Source organism: Oncorhynchus nerka, linkage group LG13 (genome assembly GCF_034236695.1).
Source record: "Oncorhynchus nerka isolate Pitt River linkage group LG13, Oner_Uvic_2.0, whole genome shotgun sequence".
Taxonomy (NCBI): domain Eukaryota; kingdom Metazoa; phylum Chordata; class Actinopteri; order Salmoniformes; family Salmonidae; genus Oncorhynchus; species Oncorhynchus nerka.
The window spans coordinates 32,779,557-32,792,182 of record NC_088408.1 but is presented as its reverse complement, the minus strand read 5'-3'; the positions used below and the strand labels follow the sequence as shown (position 1 = coordinate 32,792,182).

The 12,626-nt window shown below is 42.5% G+C and overlaps 1 protein-coding gene across 2 annotated transcripts in view; it reads right to left on the bottom strand.

The window, feature by feature from the left end:
* The window catches only part of LOC115139388 (polypeptide N-acetylgalactosaminyltransferase 14-like), a 116,091-nt gene that overhangs the window by 54,469 nt on the left and 48,996 nt on the right, over window positions 1-12,626 (bottom strand). Inside the window, exon 3 of one of the 2 annotated variants that reach the window (XM_029676707.2) lies at window positions 141-239. The exons of the other annotated variant lie outside the window; for it this stretch is intronic. Coding sequence (XP_029532567.1) covers window positions 141-239 — 99 coding nt within the window. The remainder of the gene's footprint in view (window positions 1-140; window positions 240-12,626) is intronic. 2 annotated transcript variants of the gene reach the window in all.

Below are 12,626 nucleotides of genomic sequence, written 5' to 3'. Positions count from 1 at the left end.
TGGGAAGTCAATAGAGAGATTTGGCACTTGGGTGTCGGGGTTAAGTGGGGAGTCCATGTGAGTAAGGCAAAGGTCTGAGAGCCAACTGACTGTGACCTAGTCCAGAGTCAGTAAACAGGGCAGGCTCATGGGTCTCTTACCTCCTGATGGTGCGTAGCAGAGTAGAGCGGGCCTCGTTGTGGAAGGTGATGACAATGGAGGTGGAGGGCAGATCTGGGTCATAATGTAGCGTGGTGCACCTGAGAGAGAGAGAGAGAGAGAGAGAGAGAGACAGAGAGAGAGAAACAGAGAGAGAGAAACAGAGAGAGAGAAACAGAGAGAGAGAAACAGAGAGAGAAACAGAGAGAGAAACATAGAGAGAGTAAAGCCCCTTGAATTGAATTGAGAGAGAGAGACAGAAAGACAGACAGACAGACAGACGGACAGAGAACATTTCAGCAGACCATCAGCCAACAGTTCAACTCAACATAAAACAACTCCTTACAGTTATTGTCGGCTAGAAAGCTACAGCCTTACAGTCACTGACTTTGTGCTTCTTTTGATACCTTCACATACTGGATAACAACATCTTACCTGTCTCTGACTGGAATTCCAGAGTCAAAGACACATAGCAAAGCCAAGGACAGGCAGACAGTGTTCTGCACTTCCAGTAAACCATTCAAAACGGACAGTGTTGAGGACAGTGTTGCTAAGGGTAACTAGACAAAAGCATGCTGTTGTGTGAGGAAGGACAGCACTGTGAAAACGTGATGAGAACAATAAAGACAGCCATGCTAGGACAGAAACCTGAGGAGGCGCAGCTCTATAAATGATAGATGAGCAGCGAGGAGCTCATTATTAAAACAGTATCCCACAACACAGCTACCTCTGACCAGACAATGTGCGGGCTCCTGCGTGGCGCAGTGGTCTAAGGCACTGCATCTCAGTGCAAGAGGTGAGTCCAGGCTGTATCACATCCGGCTGTGATTGGGAGTCCCCATAAAGTGGCGCACAATTGGCCCAGCGTTGTCCGGGGTAGGCCGTCATTGTAAATAAGAATTTGTCCTTAACTGACATGCCTGGTTAAATAAATGTAAAAAAAACATCTCAGGTTAAGCTGGCTGGCCATGGCTGGGGCAGGAAAAATCGTCTTAGAAGAGAGGATATAGGACTAACAGCAGATGGGACACACACAAACACACTACCAAATTAGATACGACGTATGAAACACTGAGGAATAATAAAGATAATTGGCACACTGGACTTTCCCTCATAACAATCATCAATGACTAACATTTAAGAATGACTATCCATGAGTTCTTTCCTAATTTATTGAAAAGTGGGCATTTAAAAAACAAAGGCGCTGTTATTCCTTAGCTCTTTGTGCAGAAGACTATGGCCTTGTCCGAATACCCCTCCTTGCGTTCTATATAGTAGGCCTTTTGGCTATTCCGAAAATAGAATGTTTCATAGTGTGACATTTTCGAGAATTGAGTTTGCTTTAAATGCCAGGATGTCCTAGTCATTTAGGCTTTTTGTCTCGTAGGATTCACTGCACACTACTGAGGAAGACGGTCCTCTTCCCGGACACACACGTTTTTAACAACAACAGCTGATAATCAGAAAAGGTAGGTCATGTAACCAAAATGAACGAATGGCGGGAAATGAAATGATGCATTCTCAGTATGGACGAGCCTAGTATGCTGATTTCAGTTGCTCACTGCTAATGTTTTAACTAAACAGTGCGTTCTAAATAGTATGTGCTACGAGTTGTACACCAAATGTTTTAGTAAGTAGCAGGCAAAACCATAATCGGTATCCAGCAGTGGCATGGTGCAGCACTACCAAAAACATGCCAGCCTCCATGCTACATGGCTGAAGAGAGGGGCGTGTGTGTGTGTGTGTGTGTGTGTGTGTGTGTGTGTGTGTGTGTGTGTGTGTGTGTGTGTGTGTGTTTACTCTGAGACAGAAGATGCTAACCCATCTGTGACCAATGTGGAGAACACAGACTGTAATTCTGTACACTTCTGTTCAAAAGACACCAACAATCAACACCCTCTCTCTCTTGCTCTCTTGCTCTCTCTCTCTCTCTCTCTCTCTCTCTCTCTCTCTGTCTCTCTCTTCAGCTCATGATGATTCATTCCATTTTTCCAGTGCAAAGATAAGATAACAAGTCTGACTTGTGCTGAAAGACAGGCGCTGGGGTGACGATAAGGTCACCGCTGTTGTTATTTTCTGCTGTCGTCAACACTACTGTTTTGAGTCACTTCGCCATGAGTTTGATGTGCTTTCTCCTCAGCAGTCTGCTCTGTGTGTGCTGAGATTCACAGAGAAACATCAAGGGAGCTGTGTGCCAGACAGATAAGCACAGGAAAGACCAGCAAACAAACACAAATGATAATTTCACATTTATTTTAAACTTGGCTCTAATCAAATTAGCCATTGAATTCAACAGTTTTCCTGTTGCTTCATAAAAAGCTGCACATTGAGTGCCCTAATGACAAACACTGGTCTCTCTGTGGGATTCTTTCATCCTTTTAGAGCCAGGAAAACAGAGAATTTCTGTAGATGTTTTCTTTTCAAAGCCTGGGTGGACGAAGTGGGTCTTTGGAGACGTTATTCAGATTAGCATGCAGATGGTGCTGGAATCATTCATATTTTAGCACGGCTGTTTGGGGGACCGCTTGTCCTCTCTGTATGTATACAGACTCTGTTATTGAAGCCTTCTGAAAGTTCACATAAGGGTGAGAGAAACAGGAGTGTGATGGGGTGGTCAGGGGTCAGGGTGATACATGGACATCTGATGCCCCTATCTGTATGTATATCTGGCCTGAAGGGCCTGTTCCCCAATACAGTACTCCCCTTCAGTGAGTTATTCAAACTGTGGGCAGTACGGACGAGGAGCAGCTGACTGCAACACCTGTCACCACATTTGTTTGGCGCAGAAAAACGCAGATCGGTTGAGATGTACCTGGCAAATACTGTCAGGTCTGTGTTGTTCCTCTGGCAAAGAGTCAAGTGCTTCTGCTCCTCTCCTATCTCTCCTCTCCTATCTCTCTCTCTCTCCTCTCCTCTCTGCTCCTCTCCTATCTCCAATCTCTCCTCTCCGCTCCTCTCCTCTCCTATTTCTCCTCTCCTCTCCTCTCCTCTCCTCTCCTCTCCTCTCCTCTCCTCTCCTCTCCTCTCCTCTCCTCTCCTCTCTTCTCCTCTCTTCTCCAATCTTGCGCTAAAGCCTACATCTATTCAAAGCTATCTGTTTTCTTACACTTGTTTCAAGAGAGCGTTATCTCAGAGGCATAAGCCGTAGCGCAGCGTCACAGCAACAGTTTACCTCAAACACACACCTCTCAACACCAGGCTTTGAGAATCTCAGAAAATCTCCTCTGGCCCACTTAAACGGGGCACAATGCATATCACCTTGTGGGTGGTCAACAGCTACTCTCAGGGGGAGAGAGAGAGCGAGAGCAAGAGCGAGAGCGAGAGTGAAAGTGCGTGCGTGCGCGCGCGAGAGAGAGAAGCCTCCAGAAAACTAAACACAAGATACAGTCTTGATGGAGGAAATGGCAGCGTACAACATAATCCCATTTATTTCTGGCATATTAACCAGAGAGAGAGAGAGAGAGAAAGATAGATAGAGAGCTGTCCTCATTATCCTGACTTCAAGCCATTTGCAATTCACCATGCTCTTTACAACAACACTAGTGCCAAGGCAGTAATAGTGCCCGACTGAGGTGGTCACATTCAAGAAGCTGTGACCTAGATTGTGGCCGGGCAAGTGGGCGGGCACATAGCAGGGTGCGGTCAAAGAACACCCATCTCCTCACACCCACACACCCACACACACAAGCCTGTAAACCCCACAGGACAGTCTCCTGATCTGGTGTTCCGTTCCATCGCCTGTAATGTAGACAAGCCTCTTTTGGAGGGACTATCTGGGTGGGAACATTGGGTATAGTGAGGCATCCTGGGCCAAAAAGCAACTCTAGCCACATAGGAGAAGAGACAGTGGAGGCTGTAGCAGAGATCTCTGTGGTGGAGCCCTACAAAGTACGAGATAGGGAAAATCCTTTAGTATGGATAAGTACTGAAGGAGAGAGGGACCCCATTAGTAGTAAATCATTGATTCTTGTCCTGTTTATGATGTGTGTATCTTGTTTTACATTAACACAGAACTACCAGAGAAATGAGTAACTATGACATTCAAATATGATCTTGACTGTAATCTACGATGCGTTACACCACCTGCCCTAAGACTCTCCAAGTTCCATAGAAGTGCCATATCTTCCTCATCATAAGTGCCCCTGTATACTTGAATACCATTGTTGATTTTACAGAAACTAGGACTTTTCCTTGAAATAAGATTTTTTTTCTAGAAGCATGAATTAATTGAAGAGATCGAAGGAAGCTGGTGTTATTGAAGGATATTAAAGGGTCGTTTCACCAACTTGATTTCACCTCATTTGAACATCCTGCCATAAAGAGCCCACATTGAACTTCATAAGAAAACATGCTTTTCCATCTCAAGAGGCTAAATAAAAAAAATGGTTATAATGTAACAGGGATGACTGTAACAGGGTTGACTGTAACAGGGTTGACTGTAACAGGGTTGACTGTAACAGGGATGACTGTAACAGGGTTGACTGTAACAGGGTTGACGGGTTGACTGTAACAGGGTTGACTGTAACAGGGTTGACTGTAACAGGGATGACTGTAACAGGGTTGACTGTAACAGGGTTGACTGTAACAGGGATGACTGTAACAGGGATGACTGTAACAGGGTTGACTGTAACAGGGTTGACTGTAACAGGGTTGACTGTAACAGGGATGACTGTAACAGGGATGACTGTAACAGGGATGACTGTAACAGGGTTGACTGTAACAGGGTTGACTGTAACAGGGTTGACGACTTCATTTTACATAATCCATTAATTAATCCCCTTGTGACAGAAGCTTGTTGTGTGCAACAGGGTGTGGCAATGGTATGCAAGCCCCCTCCCCCCACACACACACACAAAAAAGGTCAAAACAATTCTAGCCTGCCTATCTATTAGACTCATCCTCAATCTCTCTGTGGACCAGCACAGCAAACATGAAACATAATCCATTGAGAAAGACTAGTCCACAGAGACAGAGCACAGGAATAATGCCTGAAGTTACAGGGAAAAGGGGCTTTGCTTTCTGAAAACTGCCATAGCTTTCCAATGTCATCACCAGCAATTCCCTCCTCACACTAGATGGTTGTTTACAGGCTACAGGTAGTGATTGGTATTAGCGCCATAGGCTACAGCTAGCTGGGTTACATCAGGAATGGCTACCTACTGTACCAACATCCACTCACCAACCTCTCCCTCACCCTCCCTCCCTCACTCACTCCATCCCATCACACACAATCCCATCTGTCAGAGAGCAATGGTGTCTGCAGCCCTGAATAATTACCTGCCTCGCTCATTGCTCAACGCACACACACAGACACACACACACACACACACACACACACACACACACACACATATAGAAGTCAACGTAGCATGCTGCGCTGTTTAATTGTGTCAGCTAGACCAAAGTCCCCGGGTCAGATTAAGTGTGCCAGACTGCCATCTTAACGTTACTGTACCACAAGGTCACACCGTCCCAACCCCCTCAATTAGACCCTGGCATGTGATGCCAGCCTGGGACACAGGGTGTGGCGACTGGATACAAGCTTCACAAATGTTTTTTATTGTTAAATCATTTCTAGCCTGTCTATCTATGGGTTACAGGGTCGGCGTGTTATGCTCAACCCGCTCAGTTTTCACCACAAAACACCAGAAAATGGCCCAAAATAGTAGAACTAGCTCATTGAAGTCAACGTAGCATGCTCATATGGTTTTACACTATGATTTGACTATTAGATGTTCAATGTTTCACCATATTGCCACGTTCTGACCTTAGTTCCTTTGTTTTGTCTTTGTTTTAGTATGGTCAGGGCGTGAGTTGGGGTGGGCAGTCTATGTTCCTTTTTCTATAATTTGGGATTTCTGTGTTTGGCCTGGTATGGTTCTCAATCAGAGGCAGCTGTCAATCGTTGTCCCTGATTGAGAACCATACTTAGGTAGCCTGGTTTCACTTTTGAGTTGTGGGTGATTATTTTCCATGTCAGTGTTCGTGCCACACGGAACTGTTTCTGTTTTGTTATTTCACGTTGTCGTTTATTGTTTTGTTCAGTGTTCATTATTCTTATTAAACGATATGGACACTTACCACGCTGCGCATTGGTCCTCCGATCCTTCCTACTACTCCTCCTCGTCATATTAAAATGAGAGGTCAGTTCACATAACAGGTTTGACTTTAAAATGAGGGACAGATGTATGTGAAACACTAACCACATTAAATACAAACTCATCTTCAGAAAGGACTTTACGATGATGGTGAAGACTTCTTGAGATTAAGTGGGTTAAATAAACATCTCCCTAGAAGTCACAAAGTGTGCACGGATGGACACGTCAAAATGCATAAAGTGGATGAAGTGAATTCTCCATGTGGTCTATATTAAAGGGCACTTCATTTAATATAACATGCTTTTAAAATGCTATATTGGTGCGCAATTTATGCTTAAAATATCAAAATGGATGCGAAAGGCACTCATTTCCTGGAACAATCCAGAAGCTCTCCGTCATGAATCCAGGCCACCAGATCTGAGAGTGTACCAGCCAGCTAAACCCACTGCTCTTCCTGACATCAATGCCTCATCAGGATTTATTCTTGTTCAGGCACATATGTGCGACGTCATATCTCTGATGAGATTTGAGGATAGGAGGCGGAGCTTTCCTCTCCTCTTCCTCTCCTCTCCTCTCCTTCTCATTACCACTCACTCACAGGGAATGGTGTGGGTTCGGAGACAGTAACTTTTACCCATCATGTCTGGTCTGCTCATGTATCACACACATAACTAAATCCTAGTCCATAGACGCAACCCAAAGTAGATCTTATCACCAGTCTTCTACATTAGTGGTATTTTCAACATTCATTAAAATTCACAGCTGCTCCGTGGAGACTGGATATAGTGATTTATTAAAGTGGCGAAGAAAGCCTGTCTCGAGGGAGGATAGTAGGCAATGTTCTGGTTTGAAAATAGAGCTCCCATTAGTATTTTTTATCATATTCATCAGCCAAGTCACAGTTCCTTCAGTGACCAGCAAGAGTTCTTCCTCTGTTTGGAAAACATGAGTGTTGTTTCTGCAGCAAAGGGAAATGTGCACCCTGGCACTCTTAGAATATGAATGTGTTTGCATCAGAAAACTTGTAATGTGTTCTTCCTAAGGATCACCATTTAGAAATTGCAATGCTGTATGTTGTAGACTGAAAGAAATGTATTTTTTAGGCCAATACGGCTGTTTATCCTTTCATTATTGTCACAACGAAATTGACATAATGTATATTATAATATATTCCCAGAGAGAATTATTATTATGAGGTCAAATCTACTGTAACAAAGCTACATTTCACCAGGCAGCAGCTCTTTGAGTCTGACTGTAACAACAGAGTGGTTGACAGGTTTTCACAGGTCTCTGCAGTGCTATGTGCATGAGGTCCCTTAAAGCAGAGCATCACTTGAAAGCCAGATTTAAATGAATATTGCCATGCATTCCCCCAGCCTGGAAGTATGACTCTCTCTCTAACTCAAACTCCTACCTGCCTGCCACGCAGTAGAAGTGATTCAAATCAGGCAAATCCAAATACATTGAATGAGAGCAGCCCTGGTGTGCTTCCCAGCTGTGAGCCCCAAGTTAAATCTCTCCTCGGCGAGAAGAGAGGAAAACCAGCTTATGAAAATGCAGGCCTACCCCCGGAACGACACTATCTCAGTAAACCTCTGCCAACACAGCTCCAACACAGGGGATCAAAGTCTGTTGCTGCTGTACAGAAAGCTCAGTAAGAAGAAGGCTGCATCTGCTTGTAAACCCCCTACTGTTGAAGTGATGGCACACTCGTAGGGCTTGCACAATTAAGGTATAATCGTGTGACCGACGATTATGGATGAAGACTGTCATGAAAATAAATAATCCGTCATAACCCGTAAAAGATAAACATATTCAACTTGGTGGTGAAACTTTGTTGCTCCTTGCTGAAGCAAGCAAAGTGTTGTAGCAAACAGGTCTTTGGTTGCCTAGGCAATAGCTCCCTCCCTGCAGCCGCAGCACATGTGTCAGGAGTGGAGGAGAGAAGAGAATGTGTGTCTTAACAACAAAAAATGATTGTCCTCTTCAAATGATTATAGGCGTGACTGCGGTCATTTGACTGACCAATAACCCAATCCAAAATTCCATGACCATCACAGCTCTACACACTCATACAGGGCACCAGGGAATTTAGGAGGCTAACAAAAAACATCACAGTAAGGTGCAGCATATTCGATTATCCTGCTGGGGGGCAAGGAGGCCACCAGCTCCGCTAAAACCATTGATAACTGTTTTCAAGGGATTGTTAAATAAATGTGAACTATTTGGTTTTTCTTGAAGACCACAGTCAGAACTACAAATGTCCAAGTATTCCACATTTAGCTCTGTCATCAGAATTATACAGCAAGTAACTGCATGATTTCATGATCAGTAAACATCAATTGATCATGTAATTTCAGATACCTGAGGGTAGACTCACGATATCTCTCAATATTGTCCTCCATTAATTGGATTAAAGTGAACCATACCTGACAAGTATGAGTGTTTTGCATAAATGTGCCATCTTTCGTGGACTCTTCCTGCCAAGCAGCAGAAGGGCACATTTGCTGATGTAATGTCAGCGGATAATGTTTACTTTGAGAAACATTGTACAGTTGGCTAAACAACCAACGTAGGCCTACCTAGCGAAGTCAGCGAACATTATCCCCTTTTCAACGTTGTTTTATTATTATTATTATTGTTAGACAAACATTTTGGTGGGGTAGATCAGCTTTAATATTGCAGATAGATTGTAGCTTCCATCAATGTAATTGTCTGCATCATTTCCAATCCCCCATATATTTTTTTGTAATTATACTGTGTGTATATACACACACACACACACACACACACACACACACACACACACACACACACACACACACACACACACACGTTTTTAAAATATTATTTTCTTTACTATTTTACACTAACCCAGCACATAGGCTTCTACTTCCAGCTCATGCATACTATATATATTTTACAGGCACAATCTATTTTACAATGGTTCTCTTTTGTTTGTTCTTACTCATATCCTTCCGCTACCCTAAACCCTTTCCATCTATTTCTGAAGACCATCCCGTTTTGATTTCTCTGTTCTGTTACACAGAATTCAGACCCTATGTACAAGTAACGGACACACTACATTTTACATGAGTAATCTTGTTGTTATTAGTTCCACCCTTCAACTCCACTCCACCCGTCCCATCTAACACCATCTATTTGACATCTATTTTTCAACTGTTGAAACCTTTCTATTCACATTGTTTCTAGATTGTAAATTAAAGATTTGTTTTGTTGCTGAAAGTATTATTTTAGTATTGATCAATTGACTATGAATTTTCAGATCACCCAGTAGTGCTATTTACAGAGTTGTTGCAATTCTTCAGCCATTCCTGGACCATTCCTGGACCTATATAACGTTCTATTGGTTGCAATACCTTTTAATAATAATTTAAATTGAAAAATTATCGTTTTGCATATCAGTTCATAAACCATGTGCCATTGAATCGGTACACTGAAAATCTCATCCCAACTATTTTGCAATATTGTCACGACTTCCACCGCAGGTAGTTCCTCTCTCTGTTCGGGCGGCGCTCGGCGGTCGGCATCGCCGGCCTACTAGCCATCACCGATCCCTTTTTCCTTTTCTGTTTGTTTTGTCTTTGGTTCTTTCACACCTGGTTTCATTTGCCTTCATTTCCGTGTGTATAATTTACCCTGTTGCCTGCCTAGGTTTGTGCAGGATTATTTTATTGTGATGTTGCTCGGTTAGGTTGTGCCCATTTTTGTTTCAGGCATTTATACCGAGTGTGTATAAATTGAGGAGCTTTGTTTGTTCCTCCTTGCGTGATTAACGGGTTTTTCCTGTTGTCGAGGGCGTTTGATTTTTTTATTGTGTCTAATGTGTATTTGGTGTATTTGCCCATTAAAATGACGCATCTCGGACATCTCTGCTCTCCTGCACCTGACTCCTTCACCTACCTCCTAACGCAATATTGTCACAAATATATATGGCACAGTTGTACATTTTTTGGTCCTTAAATTAAACTAGTATACTTTTTTATGTTTCACAAACAAGTTCCTTATTTTTTTCTCCCTTCCACTTGCTTCTTCCATTTTTGTGGTAATGCTGCAATTAGTTGGTTGTAATTTTGGGTAGAGCAGACATTTCTATATATTTTTGTTAGCTGCATGTGTGACATAACACCAACAGTCCTATTTATGATATAATTTACAAAGATTATACTTTTTTTTAAACATTTAAAACATTTTTTTGTTTTTTTTGTCAATTAGTATATTTGAGTTTAATCATAATATTTGTTGTAATATTTGCTAATTTTCTTCTGGTGGATGAAATTGAAATTGCAACCAACTTTCTATGGCTTTTTAAAATTTGAAAAGAACCGAAAGTGAGAGGTTGTAATCTGAATAAAGGGAAAGGGGCCATTCTTGAACATGGGGTGAGACATTCTTACTCATCTGCTAGAGAACCAGTTCGGATTTAAGTACAATTTGTGTATGACTGAAGACTTTAGTGAGAGTTTGTAATGCTTTAATATGTCTGCCCTCTGAATTCATATTCATTATATAAATAGGCCCGCCTGGCTTGCTGTTCCAAATCAAATAGATTACTTTTTGCTCCTATAATTTAAAAACAGATCGCTGGGTAAGACGTTAAGCAAATAGGTAAACTGGGATATGACTAAAGAGTTTTTTACACAAATAGACACTGTTTTTAAGAGTGTTTCATCACAATTGCTGCTGACAGACATGATAGGCTACATTTGATTGATGGACCATGTCAAAATTGGCTAGCTATCCAATATCCAATTAATGTAGGACAATATTGAGAGATATCGTGAGCCTACCCTCAGGTATCTGAAATTACATGATCAATTGATGTTTAGTGATCATGAAAACATGCAGTTACATGATGTATAACGCTGATGACAAAGCTAAAATGTGGCATAATCGCAAATGTGACAAGAGGTGATGATATTAAAACCTAGTTATACATCTATTGAACAAACCCTTGAAAATGGTTTTAGTGGAGCCGGGGTCTCCTTGCCCGCCAGCAGCCAAGTCGAACACTTTGCATAGTATTGTGACGTTTCATCGATAACAACTAATGCTATAAAACCCATATTATCAGGCACAAGTGTTACTCCAGTTTCATTGATGATATGAGCAACATTCGATGAGAAGTACATATCATGGTAGAAAAAAAACAGCAGTGAAAAACTAGGACATAAGCAATATCCAGGTCCTTATATACTGTATAACATCAAAGTGAGAATAATCTGATAAGACTCCAGAGGAAAAGCTTGTGAAGGAGGAGAGGAATATATAATCTCATTTATTTGCTGTGAATGCCTCTGGGACTTGGGGATAGCAGCCACAACTTGGTGCACAGAAACCATCATTCACTTCAGCCATAGCTTGGGGTGTACTTTACTTACAAGGCTCTCTAAAATAGCATGCACACAGCATATAATTAGTCTCTCTGTCAGACACAACAGCTGTGGGGGTACTGGGAAGGGAAGCAGCGTATTGCTGGTGGTGGACTTGGTGAAGTTTCTGTAGGGAAGATAAATGCGTCCTTGCAAAAGCAGAGAGAGAATCTTTCTGGTTGGGGGGGTTCCATACAAAGAATCTCTGGTCACTCCACCATTCTCACTTAAAACAGTTTCTGCTGGGGTGAAGAATTAAGCAATGTGGGGGTATGATATGTTGGGCAGTACATTCCGCCCATATTGACGAGAGGAGGTAACCCATATGCACTCAGGTTATTATTACTGAACCAGATGGCCAAACAGAGGAAGAAGACAACATCTACACACTGTGGCCTCTGGGCGCACATCCATTGTCTCAGCTTCTGAAAAGAAAAAATCCATTGCAAAATGTCTGGCAACAAATACAGGCTATATGCACATTTCCATTGCAGCACCTGTCTAATGTCATTAATATGCAATCAATAAAAAGCTAATTATGTGAGGACCAGTGTGTAGTAGTGAATGTGTACCTGTCTGACAGTGTCTCTAGGTGGAGCGGAGAATGACTGTTTAGAATCCCATTATATCTCTATGGCTCTGTGGGATAGCATGTGAGTGTTACAGCTAATGGGAGATTTGAAGTCTCTGAGGATCCAGGAAGTAGTATGGGGTAAACAGAGGAGTTCATATCCTGTTTGGATTACCACTGACTAACGGACTGACTGACTGGCGGGGGGGGGTCTGTCTTCAGCCCTGCTGCTGCCATGGATAGACTCATCCTCTCTCTGTGGACCAGCACAGCAAACATGAAACAAAAAGACTAGTCCACAGATACAGAGCACAGGAATAATGGTTCACATTACAGGGAAAAGGGTCTTTGCTTTCTGAAAACTGCCATAGCTTTCCAATGTCATCGCCAGCAATCCCCTCCTCACACTAGATGGTTGTTTACAGG